General features: G+C 53.8%; 1 protein-coding gene across 1 annotated transcript; it reads left to right on the forward strand.

Annotated features, from left to right (window-relative positions):
- Nucleotides 1-1,719: 1,719 nt before the first annotated feature.
- Nucleotides 1,720-19,677, forward strand: LOC119111306 (zinc finger protein 853). The gene is made up of 8 exons (XM_037235120.1): nucleotides 1,720-1,886; nucleotides 3,762-3,912; nucleotides 5,418-5,472; nucleotides 5,608-5,745; nucleotides 5,944-6,169; nucleotides 10,938-11,067; nucleotides 18,645-18,826; nucleotides 19,164-19,677. Exons 1-8 carry the CDS (start codon nucleotides 1,832-1,834, stop codon nucleotides 19,430-19,432), a joined length of 1,206 nt encoding a protein of 401 aa, XP_037091015.1. The 5' UTR covers nucleotides 1,720-1,831; the 3' UTR covers nucleotides 19,433-19,677.
- The last annotated feature ends 2,830 nt before the right edge of the window (nucleotides 19,678-22,507 follow it).

Raw genomic sequence — 22,507 nt, forward strand, 5'->3', positions numbered from 1 at the left:
CGACAGCTCCACAGCTCCACAGCTCCACAGCTCCACAGCGTCACACCGTCAGCGGCACAGCTCCACAGCTCCACAGCGTCAGCGGCACAGCGCCACAGCGCCACAGCGCCACAGCGTCAGCGGCATAGTCCGACAGCTCCACAGCTCCACAGCTCCTCAGCGTCAGCGGCATAGCCCCACAGCGCCACAGCGCCACAGCGTCAGCGGCATAGCCCGACAGCTCCACAGCTCCACAGCCCCACAGCGTCAGCGGCACAGCCCCACAGCTTCACAGCTCCACAGCTCCACACCGTCAGCGGCACAGCCCGACAGCTCCCCAGTTCCACAGCTCCACAGTGTCAGCGGCACAGCCCTACGGCTTCATGGCTCCACAGCGTCACAGCGTCAGCGGCACAGCCCCACAGCTCTACAGCGTCAGCGGCACAGCCCCACAGCCCCACAGCTCCACAGCTCCACAGCTCCACAGCGTCACAGCATCAGCGGCACAGCTTGGTTGCTACGTGTGACTTGCCGCTTATTATGACTTCAAATTGTGAATTAGAATCAGTCGCTTCGCCTAGTCTGGTGAACTGATACATGACAAGGTTGCCTCATAAGGCTGCGCTTATGCAGATGTCAGTATTTCATGCATGGGCGATGGCGTCACCGTCTTATGTTGTGTCAATGGCATCGTTGGCGATAGTCAGGAGGGGGAGGGGCTCGCCTCCGAATGAAGTTGCTTCAAACTGGTTGAGGGGGACGGTAGGAAAAGCTGTCCTCATCGCAAAGTAAGCTTCAAATCCTCAGGGGCATGTTTCCCGTGTTAGCCAAAGACGGCACAGACGCAACCCATGCCAAAGAATACTACATATCTGTCGGATGCTCTGCGTGTCCTTGACTGGGGTGGGTATCGTTGGAGGAGACCGGCGTCAGACCAGTTCTAACGACATTGTGTACGGTTCAGGCTGCATGGAGCCCTTGGTGCTGCGTTGGACGGTGTCCTGAGGCATGCCTTGCTCCGGTTGCAGCGCCCAAACTGCGTGGCCGGACCCGAAAAAAGTCTAGGAGGCCCGGATCGTCGCCAAGCTCCGAGTCCACGTCAGACACAGAAGTGCCTCTGCCGGGCTCGCTTCACAGCACGGTCAGTGCGGTTCGGCGCGAGTGGTCGGACGTCTGATGTGTCCGGTCTGTGATCGCGCTGTGTTCCAGACGGCCGCCTCCATCAGCTGTGATGACGTGGTGGTCGGACGTCTGATGTGTCCAGTCCGCTCGCGCTGTGTGTCAGACAGCCGCCCCAGTCAGCTGTGATCATTAGGATGATTGGGGTTTTCGGGCGCATCGACTGTGAAAGGCCACGCACCGCACCGTCAGCTGCGAGGTCACTGACATGTCAGACCGACCTGGAGGAGCGGCGGTGACTGACGCTGAGGGGACCGCACATATCTTGTGATGTGGCTGGCCCATTACGATCTGTGGCCCGTCCGGCAATCCCAGACCTGTGACTGAGGCCACATGCCTCCAGTCGCGGCCTCGCGGTCTGTCCTCATCCGCCCGACCCGTCTTTGTAGCCGGAGGCCTGTCTGTCACTTGCCACCTGCGTATACAGATGTTTCACGTGCCGCATATCTCCGCGACCCGCGTCTCATCGCGCCGGGCGCCGGCCTCCCCTTGTCTGGCGGGAGTGTAGCTGCCGTGGTGACCGAGTGGTGGTCGGCAGGCCCGCCGCGCCCCGGGTGCCGGCCTGCTGCACAAGCCGGTGGTGCCGGGCCTGACGCCGGCCTCCAAGCCGAGCAGGCCGCTCAGGTCGGCGCGCTGGGACGAGAAGACGTTCCTGCAGCGGCTGCGACAGTTCATGAGCCAGCGCGGCACGCCGCTCAGTCTGCCCACGGTGCTCGACTGCAAGCAAGGTGGGTTGGAAGAGGGGGAGGCGAAGGGCGAGCGGTCAGCAACCGACTTCCGTTAAGGTTGTAGATGATTCAGCTGGTGTTGCTGCACGCACGCACGCATGCATTACATGTTGTTATGGCTTTAAAAACCCACTTACAGGGACAGGTTTTTTTCCATGACCCCATACACCCTTTGTGCCAGCACATCACGCCCGGCTCCCGTCAAGTGTCCCGTCAGCTAGAGGTGGATCGACCAGGAAGATAATGCGTAGGAAATCTTACACATAATTTTAATTGCATCCAGAAACAGTACAAAATCAAATTAGTTTTGCAACGCCACAGGTTTTTTATGCGCTTTCAAAGTCATCTCCGTCGCTTACCGACGCAAGCCCGCAAACGCGTATATTCTGAAACCCAGAACGTCTCCAACAGTAGGTAGGGTCACGAGTGGAAATTGTCCAATGGTTCGGAAATAGGATTTTTAAGACGTTTTTGCCTGCTCGGACATAGCAAGGTAATAATAAATCGCAGTGCTGCCAAACTTTATCTAAAGGCTTCGAAGACGAGCTTTCGGCATTGAGCCTTCCTTGGGTCTGAGAGTTTTCCTTCATTCAGCAAAACCGCGGTCAAACACCAAAATTCACGTGTTCAAAAACATGAACACTTATCAGTGCAGGTAGTCGCCGACGAACACCATGAAACGAAAAGAAATTGGCGCAATAGCTGCAAGATGCATGAGTACCATGCATACATCTTTTTTATATTATTTGTAACGCGCACATCGTGCATCACGCTCGGTCATACGTATATCCTACATACAACTTTTCCACACATGCATCTCCATTAATCCAGGTCCTCGTGGCTGGCTTCATCGCAAATCGACAAACGCCAATTTCGAATTGAATGCAAAATGCTGTCGCTGACAGCAATGTCAAGCAACGAATTGGTGGTCATGCATATCGATGCAGCTGCGGACGGCCATGTTGTTATGAGCTGTTCCAGTGGCCGTCATATCGTTCAGTTCGCTGTACTAATGGCGGTCATGTCGTTCAGTGAGCTGTACCACCGGCGGTCATGTCGTTCAGTGAGCTGTACCACCGGCGGTCATGTCGTTCAGTTCGCTGTACCACTGGCGGTCATGTCGTTCAGTGAGCTGTACCACCGGCGGTCATGTCGTTCAGTTCGCTGTACCACTGGCGGTCATGTCGTTCAGTTCGCTGTACCACTGGCGGTCATGTCGTTCAGTGAGCTGTACCACCGGCGGTCATGTCGTTCAGTTCGCTGTACCACTGGCGGTCATGTCGTTCAGTTCGCTGTACCACTGGCGGTCATGTCGTTCAGTGAGCTGTACCACCGGCGGCCATGTCGTTCAGTTTGCTGTACCACTGGCGGTCATGTCGTTCAGTGAGCTGTTCCAGTGGCGGTTATGTCGTTCAGCTGCAGGGAATGACGCTGCGAAACTCTCCTCCGTCATTTGACAAGTCGATTGGTATCAGGGAGTTGCCACACCTTGGCATAAGTGGACTGGTGGCATACCATGTTCGCTTGTATTACCAAGGAAAAAACAAGCATAAACCTCTTAGTTTTGACAGTCCTTTGTGGTGCAGGCAAGCAGCGGAAAAGCAGCCTTTTCGTACATGCTTGAAACCGCATACCCTTTTGATCATCTTATCATCATTATTTTCTGGGAAGGCTCTTTTTCGAAAACCATTCTCCATGATGTTGGCATGCAGGACTCAGGTATTTCGGTTGCTGGGGGAATTTGTCAGCCGTGTGTCGTGTTGTAAGTGCTCTGTGCAGCGCGTGCAGTGTGACGGTGAGTACACGCCTCCCCCCCCCCCCCCCCCACATTGTGTTGTTTCAACAGATCTGTACAGTGCATGTCATGTACCGCAGAGCGGCTGTACCGGCTGTACCGGCGGGTGCAGGAGCTGGGCGGGTACCACGCGGTATGCGCACGCCGGCTCTGGCGCCAGCTGTTTGACGAGTTGAGCGGCGACCAGAGCAAGCCGACCGCCGGCGCGTCCACGCGCAGGTGTTACGAGAGGTGAGCAGGGGCTCTGGCGCTCACACGGCACGGCCGGCACCCGCCCGCGGAGACCGGCACCCACGCGCAGGTGTTACGAGAGGTGAGCAGGGCGCTCTGGCGCTCACACGGCACAGCCGGCACCCGCCCGCGGAGACCGGCACCCACGCGCAGGTGTTACGAGAGGTGAGCAGGGCGCCCTGGCGCTCACACGGCACGGTCAGCACCCGCCCGCAGAGATCAGCACCCACACGCAGGTGTTACGAGAGGTGAGCAGGGCGCTCTGGCGCTCACACGGCACGGTCAGCACCCGCCCGCGGAGACCGGCACCCACCCTCAGGTGTTACGAGAGGTGAGCAGGGCGCTCTGGCGCTCACACGGCACGGTCAGCACCCGCCCGCAGAGATCAGCACCCACCCGCAGGTGTTACGAGAGGTGAGCAGTGGGCTCTGGCGCTCACACGGCACGGTCAGCACCCGCCCGCAGAGATCAGCACCCACCCGCAGGTGTTACGAGAGGTGAGCAGGGCGCTCTGGCGCTCACACGGCACGGTCAGCACCCGCCCGCAGAGATCAGCACCCACCCGCAGGTGTTACGAGAGGTGAGCAGGGCGCTCTGGCGCTCACACGGCACGCCGGCACCCGCCCGCGGAGACCGGCACCCACCCTCAGGTGTTACGAGAGGTGAGCAGGGCGCTCTGGCGCTTACACGGCACGGTCAGCACCCGCCCGCAGAGATCAGCACCCACCCGCAGGTGTTACGAGAGGTGAGCAGGGCGCTCTGGCGCTCACACGGCACGCCGGCACCCGCCCGCGGAGACCGGCACCCACTTGCAGCGACCGGCACTCACGGTACTCACCATATGCTCACTCGCCCACAGCATTCACAGCACGTGTCATTCACAGCAATCTCGTTCGCAGCACCCGCTCAAGAAGTTAGTGTGCGCAGCGTGTGCAGTGACGGGGCCCCGTACTCACTGGAGGTGTAAGTGGCGATCACAGGGTTCACTCCCAGCTCCTACAGGTGTCACTGGCAGTCTCACGGGGAGCTAGTGCGTAGCGACCGGCCGGTTTTGTCAACGGACATCGGTTGTCAGGCATCCCCAGGGTGTGTCCTGCCGTGGGCGGTGGTGTTTATGGTGTTAAGTGGGCAGCCAGTATCTGCTGGCCGCTACTGCCTGGCCCATAGGCTGCGGAGCAATAATCTCGTGGTTCGGAACACTTGAACGGCGAGACCAGGTCCGCACATCTACCCGCCCGCAGTAAGGACTTTGATCCTGATGTCAAGACCAACATTGGATTTTATCTGATCGTAGAGTGATTGGACTGTATCTTCCACCACTGGCATAAAACGCCACCTGGCCGGGCTCAAGGTGAGCCTCAGATTATGAATTAAATACTAACTGGTTGTGGAACCGGGTCTTGTGGGTAAAAGCACTGTAACCCTGTGAGTGTATGTGACTCTCTCAGATAGTCTGTGTGGGTCTGTAAAGTATGACCATCTGATCGGTGCATGTCTGTCGACAGGCTGTGCCTGCCGTTCGAACGGCACGAGCGGGGTTTCTCGGAGCCGGCGGCGCCCGCTGAGCCGACCGCCGGCGGCCCGAAGAGCGAGCCGTCGCCGCTGCCGGCGCCGTCCGCGCCGCGGCCCGGCGCCCGCAAGCGTCCGGCACCGCCGGCGCCGCCTGACGCGGCGACCGTGGCGCTGCTGGCGCAGGCGCGGCCGGCTATCACCATCACGCCGGTGCCGCGCGCCGCCGCCACCTCCCCGCTCGCCCAGTACACGGCTCTGCAGAGGCTGAGCAGCATGGCGCGCCAGACGGAGAGCAAGCGCCAGCGACTGGAGCCGCCGCCGGCGCACCAGGGGGCGTCGCGCCGCCGGCCCGCCGCCGCTCTGGAGGTCATCGACCTGACCACCGGCGGCGGCGGGGCGCGGCCGCCGTCGGAGCCTGGCCGCGTCGGCTCCATCACCATCACGCCGGTGGAGAAGGCGGCCACCGCCGGCGGCGGGGACGGAGACGGCGGCGCCGGCCTTCCGCCCGGCTCAATGCAGCAGCTGTTGGCGCTGCACATGGCGTCGGCCGCCATGCCGCCGCACGTGCTGCAATACATGGGTCTGCTGCCTGGCGGCAAGGAGCAGCTGCAGCGGCTGCAGCAGCAGGTGGCGCTGCAGAGCCTGCTGGCGCAGCGGATGGTGATGCTGCCGGGTGGGCCGCCGGGTCTGTCGCCGGAACAGGCGCAGGCCAGTCTCGAGGCTTACCAGCGGCTGATGCAGGGCGGTCTGCGCCGCTCCTGAGGCTGGCGGACGGCGCCGCACCCTGGACCGCCAGCGGCGCCGGAGCGATCTCTCGTGGCGTGCTGGGGCCGCGGACAGGCCGGTGGCCGCGTGTTGCGCGCATTGATGCCGGATGTGACTGTGCCTGGCACGGGGCCGCAGGCTGCTGCCTGATCGGTCCGTGGCTAGCTGGGCTCGTGCTCCACGTGTGGGCGCCAGCGGCACGTTGGGGGCAGGCCACGTGACAAGTCAGCGGTCTGGAGTTGTCCGTGGGCTAGTACAAAGGCGGCGGCGGCGTGAGGCAGGCCGCCGCCCTGCTCGACCTGCTCGACAGTACCGCCGACCCTGCGTCCGGCGGTGTCGGCACCTCCATCGTCACTATGCGTGGGTGCGTGTGCTCGGTCAGAGCTTTGCTTGGTTCATTGTCGCTGAACTGGTTGTGCTGGCAAGGTAGGTCGGCTGCAGGCGTTTTTCTATGCTCTTCCGGAGGATTATCGTGGCATTTGGAGGTGATTGTTGTTGCGTTTTGTCTGGTGTCAGGTGCTTCAGTTTTGTACTTGGCTGGATCGAGTTGGAAGGTAGCTGCTTATGGCTCGTACGGAGGGTCGCTATGTCACAAACAATAATTTGGAAATAACTATGGCGTTCATCACGAATATGCACCATCAATTTGTTTTACCGTGTTTCGTGTGTGTCATCCAACAGCTTTGTGAATCCTGTGGTCTTAGACATCTCTTTTCTGTCCATTGAAATAGGTAATCGTCTTTCATCGCGCGTTGCATAACCAGGCGGGTGCTGTATAATATAAAGGACCGGAAGTCGACCTGCGGTGTCCAGAAAAGATCTTTCTCTGCTGTCCGGACACCTTCATCACTGACCGTAAGCCTCAGAAGGCGCTGAGTCCCCGGGCACCGCGGGTCTGTCAGCTCGCGCTGCTTGGATGGTCATTGCTTGCATCGAGCGGTCGGCCCCACCAGTGGATTTTGACGTCAGATATCCACCAGCGGTATCAACATCTGCACAACAAGCCGTGCTTAACGAGGCGCAAATCCCATCGCCATTGAAGACATTGATTCCTGCGCTGCGGCCAAATACAGAACAGCTTACGTCACGTCCATGAGTACGAGAGGGGCGAGTCTGGACAGCGCTGGTCTTGCGGGTCGTTCCCGCGATACAAGGACTGCAGGTCTCATCACGCTCATGAGCACGAGAGGGGCGAGTGTCGACAAGGCTGGTCTTGCGTGTCCTTCCCGCGACACAAAAGCTGCAGGTCTCATCACGTTCATGAGCACGAGAGGGGCAGGTCTAGACAAGGGTGGTCTTGCGGGTCGGCTACAATTTTAGTTTATCACTTAAAAATAGTGACTCCTCAGTCAGGCATGGATGTTTCATATGCCTGCACAATTTGGCCCAGCTCGCATGTTTCGGGTACGTGGTTATTTAGTGGCGACAGATGTAGATTGCTCTGTGTTTCGGTTTACGACGAATGGGCACTGGCGCATACATTATTGGAATGGTTCAACTGCACCATGTTTATATCTGGGAAAGAGTAGAGTGTTGGCAACCTCTCCATGTACGTGGCCAAACGTTATAAAAGGACGAAAATACGCGCCGGTGGGACGCGATTTGTGTAATTCTGGGAACGGCTTTATGGGAATGCTCTCGCGAGATGTCGCACCACGGCGTTCGATACCAAGATAGGTGGCAGCACCTTAAGCGTTGGTTCACGAAGGGTTCGCTCGCTCCGGAGCAACGCCAGAAATACATCAGGATATGTGGTAAGCAGGGTCGGATCCGGAGGGGGGGGGGAGGGAAAGGCAAGAGCCCATGACCACACTCCCTTGCGCCCCGAAGGGACCCATATTCGGCCAAACAGACGCCGTTTTTGTACACAAAACGCGACAACGTTGGACGTCTTTGGGCTTCAAGACGACCAAGAACCATCGCAAGCTGAAGTGAAGCATCCACAAGCAGGCAAAATCGTTTTCACTGATTGAAAAAGTGGTTATTGAAATATTTAAAGGCTTATTACGCTGTCAAGAGACCCTATAGTGTTTCCGACGGGCACTATACGTCCACTTGCGGTCAGTCAGATCGTTAAGGAGCCTCCTACGTTGCCACTGAATTCTTTGTATTTTCTTGGTGGGCTCTGCGCTGCTGCTTCGAACCCTTCTGATAGAATGCTGTGACACTGTTCTCAATCAGGGGTCTTCCGCTGATTCCTACCATTCGCCCGAAAGGTTAAAGACGCTACAGCTGGGGCCAGCTATGTGAACCCGCCGCGACATTCTCGGATGTTCAGGAGCCCTTCACGCTGGTCCCGGTTAAACTGCCGACGTACTCACGACATGCCCATAGATTCTTTATTGTAGATTTATCTGGGCCCTTCCACTTCCTTGGCACTTGTTTACGACCCCACGCGCTTGTCGGAGGTCCATCTGTTAACCTGCTCGAGCACACTTGGTCGTTCAGGGCCCTCAAAATTAACCTGCTCGGGCTCGCTGAATTCTTCGGGAGCCCTGCACATTGGGTTTTGGTATTTGAATACAGAACCCTATGCTCCTGTCGGGGGCCATCCGATAGCCTTCTTAGGTACACTCGATCTTTCGGGGCCCTTCACACTGGGCTTTGGGTACTTCTTATTAGAACGCAGAGCTCTACGCTCTTGTCGGGGGCCCTTTATGATATTTCCAGGACACGTTTCAGAAGCGTCAGTGTATGATACAAGAACATGTTGTCAGCAGACATCCACTCGAGATCTCGTAAAACATCGCTCATATGATCATTTTTCCGACGCCCAGAGATGACTCGTGCTGCGAAGTCCGGCAGCTTCTGCAGTCGTGATGTTTGAGTAGCATTACATGTTCCGTACACACAGATGCAGTAACGGATGAGTGAGATGACTAGACCCTGGACTAGAGTAAATAGTGTGGCCTGAGGCAGACTGTACCGGCTGTGGCTGAGGCCGATAAGAGCGCCAGTGCATCGCCGCACGTCATCAGTGTGCGCAGTGAACGTCATGCACTGGTCAAATACAGCATCCAGGTTTCGAACGGAAGGAGAGCTGGCTACAGTGGCGCCCATAAATTTGGTGCTAGCCGATGGCAGGTTCCGAAGATTTTGACGCGTGCCGAGGAGTATAAGCTGTATTTTTTGTGCGTTAGTTTTCATTCCGTTTTTGCCAAACCATTTGGACAGGTGCGCAAGATGTTGCTCCATGGATGTGATCAGCGTACCAATGTCACCGGGCCTCCCACTCACTAAAACCTGCGCGTCGTCCGCGTACTGCACAATACATGCGTCACGAGCATGTAGCGGCATATCATTAGCATGGATGCTGTACAGCAGCGGGCCGAGCGCTGAGCCCTGGCAGGCTCCGATCGGGTTGTGCAATGCTGCGGACAGAGAGGAAGCGCCACCTGGGTTCTGGACGGGAACCTGCTGAAAGTGGTTTTGGAGGTAACTCGCAAACCAACGTACATCAACATTGTACTGCTGGGGCTTTCTAAGGAGTCCATCATGTGGGATAACATCAAAGCACATGGATTGGTCCAGTAGGCATAACAAGGTGATTTCCTTTTGAACCATGGCCCCAAAAACCTTGTCGGTTACCGTGAGAAGCCCCGTGTCAGTGGAGTGATGTGATCTAAAACCACGTTGACTAGACGAGAACAGGTGATGAGAGATCAAATATGCAAACAGCTGCTCGTAAACTACAAGTTCGTTAACCTTAGCGATAGTCGGTAACATTGAGATGGGCCTGTAGTTAGACACACCAGTGGATTTTGGCGTCTTTTGGGTAGGATAAACTATTGTCAGCTTCCACGAGTCGGGAACTACATGGGCTGTCATGCTGGAATTGACAATATGGGCGATCGCGGGACAAATAGCGTCTATACACAGTTTGAAAAACCGGATACACAATCCGTCTGCACCGCACGATGAACTGTTACGCAGGCGGGCTATGACGCGTCGCAGTTGATCCGGTGTAACGAGCGATACCTGGAACCCGCCGGTGGTCACGCGCGGCAGGCGTGCCGCCAGCTCCGGTCCCTAGGAGTCCACCTGGCGGGCGGTCGCGGTACCAATGCTGGCGTAGTACCGGTTAATGTCGTCCGCGTCCGCATCAGGCGTGGACTTGACTGGCTGCTTAGACAGGACGACAGGCTGCCCACTGCATCACATCGAGCTCGGCCCACCCTCCCGTACACCCCTGTCAATCTCCTCCCGTGTGTCACGACGCACTGCCGATCTGACCTGCCGGTTTAGGTCCTTATGCGTCTCACGGTCATAATCACGGAGTGTGGCACGCCGCCGGGCCATCAGGTCTTTAGTAGCTTTCGTAATAGGTGGTGCTGTAGGATTGCGCACTTTTAAACGTCTCATCGGTGCTAAAGCATCAACGATAGGACGAGTCACTGCAAGGAAGTAGTCCCACTGCTCTCCGGGATCGACACTGCCGTACACTGGGCCCCAGTCCACATTTTGGAGACGTCGATTCGCCTCCGTCAAGTCCAGTTTGCGCCAGCATCTGGCCGTCAGTGCGCACTCCGCAGGTCGGTAGTCCGGTAGCGGCACTAGAGCACGTGACCAGTCATGGGGACTACAGTCACAGTGCAGCGTGCCGGCGCGCCCAACACCACCGTTTGTACAAATACAATCGATGGTGGAGCCAGATGGCCGGAACGTGGGCCCGCTGATATGCTGCTGCAGAGTATGCTGTGAGGAACTCTCTGAACCTGCTGACCGCAGCGTTCTCGTTGCTGCTGCAGGCGTGGATATTGATGTCACCGGATATGATGACGGGTCCACTGTGACGGGCGAGGATGTTCTGGAGTTGCTGCTCCAGCTCACCGAGGTCCGCAGTGACTCGGACCTGCGTCTGTGTCGGGAGCCGATACAGTGAGCACACCATCACTTTTCGAGGGTCAGCGCGGATCTGGACCCACAGCGAACCCAGTTTGGGGCCTGCTGTGACCTGATCAGGTCCGTCCAACACAGTCGCCTCCAGTGACTCTCTCACTAGTACGGCCACGCCATCAAATCCTTTGTTATCAGGTCTGTCTCTCCGGAAATGCTGGTAGCCGGGTACAGGTATTAGTCTGTTATGCGTAGACGGCTTGAGCCATGTTTCACTAAGTATGATCACGTCATAGCCGTGCTGCACGATGTCGTGTCGCAGTTCCAGCAGCTTGGGTTTCACCGATTGTACATTGAGTTGGGCAATGTACAGCTGGCCAGGTCGAGTAATGGCAGGATCTCTATTCTTCGTGTTGCGGTAACTATTATCAGTCCAGAGGACATCTCCATGAATTCAAAAAAGATTTGCTCGGTCTAATCTTTGAACTGTACGAATGAGTTTTGAAAGATATTGAAGACATTTTTTACGATGGCCTTTCTTGTGCGCACGGCGTTCGTCGCCTGGCGTTACTCACGGCGTACAATGCCGTTCGGTTTTACAGAAACTGCAGCGCAGGCCATCGCTATCCTTGCTCGCGAGATTGCGGGCGCGCAGGCTCAAAATTATGACGTAATTTGTTTTGCTAGTCAATTTTGCCGAAGAACGGACGCTCTCAGACAAACATAGGATCACCTTGCGCGTTTCTGAATTCATTTCAGCACACTATTCAACACTAATGAGACCCATTGCTTCTTTCCGGGAAAGGGCCCCATTGACGTTTTCAGGGGCTCTCTGGCAAATATGGGATGACCTTGTGCGTTTTTTAAAATTCATTTCGATACACTATTCAACACTTATGAGATCCTTTGTTTCTTTCCGGGAAAGGGCCCCTTTGAGTGGAACACTACTGGCACATTATCGTTCCCGGTCAAGGGCTGAAGGCCGATTATGTTCCCCCGCCGCGTGTCTTCCGGCCGTCATTCCGGCGACACGGACCAGGATCCACTGGCCGATCCGGGGACCATCGGAGGGATACCTTATATCGCATTGGTCCGGCCGCTGGCGCAGAAGGCCTTCGGACCCGCGCAGCTGATCCCGGATCGAAAAAGGGATTCTCATTGGCGCAACAACATCTCTGGTCGCCTTAGGTGGTCAAATAACGGGCACATTGACTCCAGTTCGGCCTAAGGGACCCAAACTGGAATTGTGTTCGAGGGCCCACTGTTCGGTACTGGAAGCCCTGACTGGCACAGAACCTTTCAATTGCCTCAATGTGAACACTCGTCATAAGTTCTCACGTTTCCTTTCATCGTCAGAGGACCCCGACCAACGCAAGAGGCCCTCTGTTATTCGGCATCCCGTCCCGTCCCTGTTGAACAAATCTTCCCCTCACCGATTCGAGGCCCCTTGTTGGCACAGAATACCCTGTTAGGCACTGTGGGCCATTGAAGGATATAGAAGTCCTGACCAATGTAAATCGCGGCCCAGCTTTGTCCCTGCTTGGGAAAGGGGCCGCCAGAGATCAGACCAACGAGGAGCCAACTGTTCGTTATGGGTGATTTCTGGCCGAAACAAACCCTTCGACCCCCACTTTGGAGCCCTGAAACACCGCTCTGGCTCGGGTCGCTTGCCGCCACATGACCTCTGTTAGGCCCTGTGGATCATCACCGACACAGGAGCCCCTCATTGTGCCAGTGACCCTGAACATTGCGAATTGCAGGCCCCGATTCCATTCTTGTTTCGGAAATAGCTCTTACGTGCTTGGACGGACATGGAGCCGACTGTTCGGCGTTCGCGGTCTCTGGCCGACTTAGACACCCGCATTGTCTTAGGGATACCTCGAACAGTGCAATATGAACCCTGAGTCGCATTTTTAAGTCACGATCCCACGGGCCACGATTTTCTGTTTGAAAAACAGCCGGTCCTTCGGGCTATTATGCCCTCCAAACAGGCCTTTGATCGTCAGTTCTACTGAGCCACCCGGGCCTCATCGAACACTCACTTCTTTTGGTCGGCTCGGGCCCCTTGCCAGCACAAGACTCACTGTTAGGTGTTGCGGGCCCCTGCCAGATACAGGAGTCCCGATCAGTGTAAATCACTGGCCCCGGCTTTATAGTTGACTGGGAAGTGGGCTCTCCGCCCCGTACCGACACAGAGCTGACCCAGGGCTTCACAGGGCTTCACTTCACCGACAGGCGCTGCGACCACGACCAATGTAAATTGCTTGCTCCGGCTTTGTTCCTGCCTGGAGAATAGGCCTTCAGGCCCATGCCGCCCTGGAGTCGGCTGTGCGTTGCTGGTGGTGTCTGACCAACATATAGACCGTCATCGACTTAGGGGATCCCTGATCAGCATGCAGAGCCCTCTGGCTGGCGGTGGAGTGTCCAGCCCTGCGGCCCGGGGTCTCTGAATGCGACCTCCGGCCGGTGTTTTGGGCCCTTCGGGCCTTCAAATTGGGCCCTTAATCGTAGGTTCCGAGGGGCCCGAAGGACCCCCGAACCTAAGGGGGGGGGGACGTGCCTCCTGTGCCCCGTTCCCGGCCTGCGCTACTGCCTGTACCCATGTGACTAGGCGTCTCACGGGCTTGGCCGCATGACCATGTGACAGTGCACTTGTGTATGTTATGCAACCGGTCGGCTTAAATATCAATTTGTGCCATCCCCATCCGTTTAAAGACTCACTTTTCAAAAAGAGCAGCGTGGCCTTGTTAGCATGAGAGCTAACATGTCCCCAACTCGTGGATAAAGACGGAGCGGAAGGGTGGCCAGCGTCGCTTCAGAAGGGTGGCTAGCGTCACTGCGGAAGGGTGGCCAGCGTCAGTGCGGAAGGGTGGTCAGTGTCACTGCCCTATGTTTATCAAAGTGGTAAGTGATTCTCAAATGACGCCAGGTGGCATTTGACGGTTTACCGGCTTGGCCAAAGGTATGAGTGGTAATGCACATTTGTAAGCTATTCGAGCGCTTATTCAGGCTTCAATTACAATTACCCCCATCAGTTCATGCTTGTTTACAGACCTTGAGTCGTTGGTGGTCCGGCCGGAAAAACTTGACTGTCGATCGCTCGTAGCTGGAGGGCTCGGACGGCGAGCGGTCTGCGCTACCTCAACCGTCGACCACTGCACCGCGTAGTTCGAACCGATGACACGTGTAAACGAACGGTCAACTCGGTGAAAGAGAAATATCCGAGTCTGCAACCACTAAGGAGGTAATGTTTTGAGCATATGCATGAGCTCAGATCAGAAACTTTCCAACCAAATTTGAGTGCATATGTCATTTTTGGGATGTTCCTTCCGTGCGCCGTCACAACCATACCTAACCTTACCACGCGCCCGGGTGGCCGGTTAAATACCCTTCGTTCACGTTGGGCGTCAATTTGACCCCCTGATAACTCTGAAACTCAGCGTGCGTTGTTCGGTACATAAACTCACTTGTATCACAATTTGAGGTCTTAAGGTTATGCCCATCGGGTCAAATAAGGTCCAACAAGGTCAAACTCCAATTAGTGTCCATTGTGCCACAGACCTTTTCATGCAGCCACCATGAGCCTAGATTCATGCTCTAAGGAAAAGGTCAGTGGTGACCATTTAAGGTTAGCGACCTTGCTTGACCTTTCGGATTTCAAAATGAACAAAGTCATACAAGATTGATTTGATTTTTGCACCTGAATAAACGTCAGATATGACATTAGAGAGTGCGTTTCTAAAACAAATGTTGACCTGGGTGGTTTTAGGCCAATGACCTACTCTGATCTTACAGAAGTCCATGGGAAAATGCATAACGCAGTTCCTGTCACCAATAAATTCAAGATTAGCACCAGAAACTACCCCACACAGCAAGCTCTATAGCAGAAAATAGGCTGGCTTTGACCGTAGGCTTGCCTTCATACTTGACCCCAGGTCAATGAAATTTATCAATTCAATTATCGTATTGCCTAAGAAACTATCTCAGAGATGTGTAGCCTCGTCTAACACTCCGTTGCATCAGGTGGAAACATTCCCTAGAGATTGTCTGTCTTTAAACCCATGGCCTGACGTTAACCTGACGTAGCTTGACGGCCTTACAATATACATAAATTGCTTCATACCGAACGATCTACTATTCAAATGGCTAGCGATGCAAAATTAAGCGCGGCTACATCGCGCCGTTCGGAAATTATTCCGGAGAAATCTTCGTGGGCGTCAAATTGACCTCAAACCCGAACGCGTGCCAATTTGTCCGCGATTTTGGGCCTGTGCGGTCATGGCCCCAAAATCATTGTATTATTATTACACACGTGCAGGCTCTCAAATGAAGGTGAAAAACAACAGCCGGGCTTCTGCAAGTCATTCTAGCTAGAAATAAGTGTGCTACAAGCTTACATTGCGAGCAGGGGTAGCAATAATTTTCCAATCAAGTTTTGAAGATTTGAGGAGTCCGTGCAATGGTCACAGGAGCAACGTAAGATTTTCAGAGAATTGAAAAATAATTCCCCAGTTGTAATTTTTTCACCCCCCCCCCCCCTTCTTTTCATGCCACTGGTCTCTAGAAGCCCAGAAATAATGAAAATGGGACTCAAATATATTAGAAATTCGTAGATCGCTTGTAATGTAGACCACCCTGGTATTGGGGGACCCCATGAAATTAGTTTGATGTACCAAAAATTGGCTATTGCATACTTCAAGACAAAAACTAAAGTGTTAAACTAACTTTTGTGGGAGTTCTTCGATATCTCATGGTTGGCTGATACTGGCCTAAGATTTAGTGTGCGTAGCGGCTTGCCATCTTTCAAAGTATTAAAATGGAAGGAAGGTGACAGTTCCAGTTGACAAGCAGCGCGCACCAGCTGCACAGAACTTAGCAGGATTTAGGGACAGCGTAATTGATCCATGCACCATGCAGGACTGGCAGCTGCACCTAGTCATTTTCAAACAGCATGAGATGTTGCCCGCGTGAAGGACAACAACATGAGTTGGTAACATTTAAGTTTCAAAGGATTTCTTTGACATGACGTAATGTGATTGCATGAGAGCTTTAAAAATGCCAATTGTGTGTTGATTGAATGCCACTTAATACTGTGATGATCAACTGAATAGGCAATATAGGATCACTGGATATCAAACCTAACACTATACCTGGAAGGCAAGTGAGACCCCTAGAGGGCAAGTCCCCCTAGGACCCCTAGGAACATGGCTAGCTCATTACCAAAGTACTGAACCGAAAGGCCCCAGTGTTCACCTTATGCTACCGGAAGCAAACGAACAGAACCAAGTGCAACATTTGACAAGTTAAAGAAGGGTCTGATAAAGTAAGGTGCTGATTAGCGCTCCCCAATGTGAAATAACTTGGCTATGCGACTGGTAATGATCAAGTGCTAGGATGTGTTTATGGTGTGTACCGAATGGCATGCTCTATGACCAGTTTTTGTAGTTGCATCAGTACTAGAAACATAAGGACTGGATTTGGGTTTGCTGGATCATACCTGACGCTAGGAACTATCGAAGACATTCTTAGCAATGATTGGCATTTGGCCGGAGTGCAGTTTCCTATTTATTCTGGGGGGGGGGGGGGAGGGATTTAACCTAACCTTTCATTTGGCACCCCTGACCATTGACCACTGATGCAGCACTTACAAGAATTTATCTACATTGTCATCTTCGTAGTGAGAAGAAGGAAACACTACGATTGACTGCATGCCAATGGTTGTATCTAGGCATCAAATCATGGCAGGTGACAGCCTATAGACAGCCAGTACATGAGTTGATGCTGAAAGCTCATAGTGTTCCACTTTTTTTGGTCTAGGATGGAGCCCGTGGTCGATTTAGTGTGTGTGTTCTGAGCGGGAGGTTTTTTGACCATGTTAAATGCGCTTTGTTTACTATCAAGTAGCACTTAAACCAGAATATATTTGCAGCAGTGGATTATACGCGGAATCTTAAAACCCTACTTGTGACCAAAGCTACCAACCGATTTTCCATCTTCTTTATCAACTTGTTTCTGAACCAGAGCTCTGTCTACATCAAAAAGGTATTTTCGGCTCAGACAAGTATTGAGTTCCGAAAAGCTGAAAACCCGCTTCCCTTAGCGTCACGGTGATTTGGGTTTTTTGGCCCAAGCTCGGCCAGATATTGACCGATTCCAAAATTAAAAAAGGAAGATGCGTCTCGACTCCGAACACCATGCCATTTTTACAGTCAGTGAATCAGTTGAATAATATTTTTGGTGCTAACATAAATTAACGTCCCGAATTGCTGTTAGAACAAGAGTTCATGACGAGTGAACAGAGATACCAGGTCGTATTGCCTTGCCGACTTCAATCCCCAAATATCTTCTCCCGTAGCCCTTACTCAGAAAAAAAACAATATCTTCGGATTTAACTAAGGAAGTTGCGCATCGTGTAAAACGCCGGAGGTCTTAACTTAGCTGGAAAGTGTACTGTTTAAAAAAAAAAAACATTTTTCCAAAAAACTGTTTTCAAACACTCTCACCCATAAACATATCGAGACAGAGATAAGTGGTTGATTGCATTGTGAAGAAAATCATCGGAAATACGTGCCATGAAATTTCCATGACCCCAGTTTAAAGTTTGTACTCTACTTTGGGACTTATGTACTCCGCTTCCGGGATTCCTTTTTGGAACTTCCATCACTGGGATGGGGTTAGCAAATATTTGTAAGCATTCAACAATCTGTTCTGGCATACGCCTGTAAATCGGTTAGTTGAAGCAGCATACTCAATTCGAGGCCGGTATTCATGTTATGGATTTGGCTGACTGACCAGGTAACCAGAAAATATAGCGTCGTCACTTAGCATGCCAGTCATCATACAACAGGGTTTTAAATCAGCGAAATGTCTTCCAGTACTAGCTTGGCAACGAATGCCCCAAATGCGATCAAGAATACGACTGAGTTCGGATTCAAATGTTCATAGTTGAGTGTGATACTTAATGGATCCAGTACACCATAGGCCGAATAGGTGTCGTTATGGACATTCCCGCCTGTTGACCTCCGGGGCATGATGGAACGCTAGACAGTGTGCGTGTGTGAGCAGTGTTTGATCTCCATGTTGGCTTGTGGTCGCACATCAAGGCCACACCGCAGACTCCCCGTTCTGACGCCCGCACCACTCTCCCCTCTTCACGCGCACACGAGTGTATGGGTGGGGGAGAACAAGCAGCTGCTGCCAGCCTCCCTCTCTGCCTCGTCAGCGCACAAGAGCCACCTGTCGCGGCCCTCGGGGGCCATCTCCACCGAGCACCTCCCGTCCGTCGCGCTGATTGGCCGCGCGGGGAGAGGCGCCGCGCGCCGATTGGCAACGGCCGGGAGCTGCTGGCCGCTGAGTGGCGGGCGGTTGCCGAGTGCAGGCGGCGCGATGGCCCCGCGTCCGGCCCAGACGGGCCCCAATCGGCCCCCTGTGAAGCTGCGTGCTGCCACGCGCACCATGATGCCGCCCAGCCCGCTGTTCCGTCCCTGGCACGGACTGGACGTGTCGCCAACCAAGCCGCGCGGTCCGGAGCAGGCGGCCGCCGCATCGCCGCCGCCGTCGCCACCGCCGCCGCCACCGCCGCCGCTGCCGCTGCCGGCCGCCGCATGGTCTGAGTACAGAGGCCGGCCGCTGCTGTGGCCGCCGCTGCCCACCGCCTGGGTGCCCTGGGCCGCCGTCGTGGAGGAGGGCCGCCGTCACACCGAGGTTCGCCGCAAGCGCGACCGGAAGTTCGCCTGCCCCAAGTGCCCGATGGCGTTCTCGAACCGCGGCCAGCTGGTCGGCCACTTCCGCAAGCACACAGGTGAGTCGACGGAGCGGGGCGGTGTGTCCACCAACGAACTTGTCAGAGGTCAGTGTGGTGAGTCCAAAAAGACTTAAGGCAATGATTGCAACTTTGGATTCTGGGGTGTCTTCGATGTGGCAAATGTGTTGACGCAAATGAGGCAGCATGAGTGAGGACATGTTTCCCACACAAAGCTTGACGGCGTCGCTGTGCGTGAAATTTATGATCGTGACAAAGAACATTTTCAGCGCCAACGCTCATGAGCAGGAAACAGCAATATTCCCTTTAGACTAGAGCTGGTAGAGCACAGCGCTCAGAGCCGCCTCACACCGTACCCTCCTCCGTGTGTCGGCAGGGGAGCGGCCATTCGAGTGTGAGACGTGCCACAAGCGCTTCACCCGCAACGAGGAGCTGACCCGCCACACACGTATCCACACCGGCGACCGGCCGTTCGGCTGCGAGATCTGCGGCAAACGGTTCGGCCGCAAGGACCACCTCAACAAACACCAGCGCACCCACACCACGCCCTTGTACGCCACCGTGGCGCCGGGGCTAGCCGGGCTGACTCCGCTGGAGCTGACTGCCTATTTGAGGGGTGGCATGTTTGCCGCACCGTTCTTCTAGCTGGTGGTGGCGCCCGTGCCTCGAGAGCTGTGATAAATGCTCGCCCGTTGGAGGGGCTCGTGCTGTGCGGTACCGTGTGATGGTGTCTTGCTTTTGAGGGGTGGTCGCGTGCGACGCTGGGCTCGGTTCGTCTTGTGAAGTGGGTATTGGTGACGCACTGATATGAACATTACTGTTGATATTGCTCAGATACTGATATGGCTCAGGCTGTATTGCCGAAACTGTTTTTTACATTGTGTTGCATGGGTCTCATATGAGTTTATATCTGATTTGTAAGTGGCTGAATACATCAGGCAGCAACAGGTTCAGACGAGTTTGATGGTATTTGTTATCTACAAAAAACGGACGGCGCGTGTCGCGACATCGCAGGCCACGATAACTAGCAGCTTGCTTGTTATATTACCCCCGGCTTTGGTAGAGATATGGATATACGTAATACTCATCAACAGTGAAATAAACATTCACACGATTGCTGAATGCAAGCTTGTGGTTATAGTTGTGGAACACAAGCTTATCCGTGGATTATCTTATTCCAATAGACATAAGCGGACATGCGCCTGGCTCCTCAGGATTCTTCCGGGGAGCAAGCAGGTTCCTGGTAACGAAGCTAGGAATACAGTAACCTGTACAATTTACATTTTGGGACCAGAATGCAGAACTGAATCATACAGAGAAGACCAGCAAGAGCCAGAATTCAGCCTGATACTAAGCTGATATGATGAAACAATCTCACGTATAGCTTTCGATATACTTTTGAGTAGAAAAGACTGCTATAGACAACACAACTTCTGTGTTTATCAAATATGCTCCTCGATACCTCACTGGTTAATTACGTCATCGTAACTTACACAACACTGATTGAGAGCAAATTGACGGCCATTAGATCTGAAGATCGTGTCCACGAACGCCAGATCTGAGTGGCTCGACCATTATATTTTATTGGCCTTGATCGCCGCATGGGGTACGGAGTGACAGGATTTAAACGACGTTAGTGTGACGTCATGAATTCCAAGGTGATCTTGAGATACTCTCCTCGAAAAAGTCTTCCCATCTTCGCGTGCGTGCAGCTCAGAAACTAGAGGTGATTTAGTCTAAAGAAGGACAGGGCTGTGTACTGCACCTGTGTACTGTACTGATAATCTTCAAAATTACTATTTCTGTTCAAACCCCACATAAATGTGAAACACTCCCTTTAAGGAGGGCGCCCGGCTCCCTGGACCCGTCCCTGGGCTGCGCCCCTGCATAAACTATTTCTGTTCAGATAATCACGACGCCATTTCACAAGAACGATATTAATGAGGTAATAGTGATCGGCTGCGGAAAGCATCCCCTTGGGTCTGACCTAGATCTCCTGACGTCCAAGGGGTTGATCTGAAACGAGTAGGCAGTCCACAACGTACGTACGCACGCATTGATTGCAGTGGTGCTTTGAAGTAAACGGTAGCCAATGGAGGTAAGCCACAGAATGCTTAAAGTTCACATCGCAGTAACACAGGACCAAAATGGCGGTGACATCATTAAGTTGGACGGTGCAAATTTATTCGTCATTATCATTCCCTGTCCTTAAAAGGCTGATTTTAATGACGAAATACTTACATTGTTAAGCTAAATGCGCGCTAAACAAAACCCTAACCATGAATGCTGCATGCTTAGTCTCTTAGACCACAACTTTTTTAATTTGAAAAGTTGTGTCTCAAAGAGAAGTCCCTAGCATCGGTCGGGTTGTTGTTGATCCTAGGAGCTGATGCACTGGATTGTGGTTGGCCACTCATATTGAGAATCTGGCGCTCATCTTACTAACACTTGATGGATTTCCGGCACCGTTCGCAACAACACAAAGCCTTAGATGAGACAGAGATTTCCCCTCAGATCGCAGATCTTTCTCTCCATAGCGCCAGCTTCCGCTACGTCAGCATCGGCCCTCACTCGGTTCCGGAGCCTCCTCTCACCCCTCTCCATCCCGCATCGCCCCTCCAGGCCCCCTCCGGGCCCCTCTGGGCCCCCTCTTGCCCCCGCCGGCAACCCACGCTCTCCCGCGCCCCTCAACTCGTGGCAGACAGCGCCACGGCCGGCAGCGACGCGCTGAAAGCGATCGGCCGCCGCTGCCGTCATTTGTAAACGGACATCACTTCCACGTGACTTGGGCGCGCGAATACGGCGCGGAGAGCGGCATAGGCTCCTGTTACAGAGATGATTAATTCAGCCAGCGACCGCCATTGTGCGGGTCGGGAGGGGGGGGGGGGGGGGGCGCCACTGGCGACGGGCGGGGAGCGGGCGGCCGCGGCGCTGGCTCGAATCGCAGAATGGTTTCATTTTGTTCGGTGCAAAATTGATTATCATGATAAGCTCATCAGACAGTTTGACGATGTTAAAAATGCCGGAACGAAACAGGCACGGCTACCAGTATTAGCTGGAGCGTTCACATTTTGACTGTGTGAAAACTGCAAGAGCAAAGCCAGCGTACTGCGCCATTAGGTGCAAGCTGAAATGTTCGCATTCCAGCTGCTGTTAACAACAGCTAGGCATTCCTACTGAAGTCCAAATCTACAATTCATGCATACATCTACAAGCACGGACGCTCTCCCCCTTGCCCATACACATACCTAAACATGCATGCACACACGTAAGCACGTTTGCACTCTAAGTCAATACGTCAACAAAAGGCCGTGCATACCCGGAAGTGATACTTCCTTATTTCAGCGGCTCAGATCTGACCAATCATGCAGCTTTTGGAAAAAGAAGGAGATATCTTGACTTAGAGAAATTGCCGGAAACTGGTTACCGGTTGGCCTGCGGCCGCTGCTACTGGCCGCAGGCCAACCTGTTACAGACAAACAGCGAGTGCCTGAAGCGACTTGAACCCGCTTCGCCACGTGTGGGTGGATCGGAGCGTTTCAGCTGGTTAAAGCAGGTACTTTAACCAACTGAACTATTGGGAGGAAATATGTATATATATATATATATATATATATACATATATATATATATATATATATATATATATATATATATATATGTATATATATATATATGTGTATATATATGTATATGTATATATGTATATATATATGTGTA

The sequence above is a fragment of the Pollicipes pollicipes genome, unplaced genomic scaffold (genome assembly GCF_011947565.3).
Source record: "Pollicipes pollicipes isolate AB1234 unplaced genomic scaffold, Ppol_2.1 Scaffold_7261;HRSCAF=8764_pilon_pilon_pilon, whole genome shotgun sequence".
Taxonomy (NCBI): domain Eukaryota; kingdom Metazoa; phylum Arthropoda; class Thecostraca; order Pollicipedomorpha; family Pollicipedidae; genus Pollicipes; species Pollicipes pollicipes.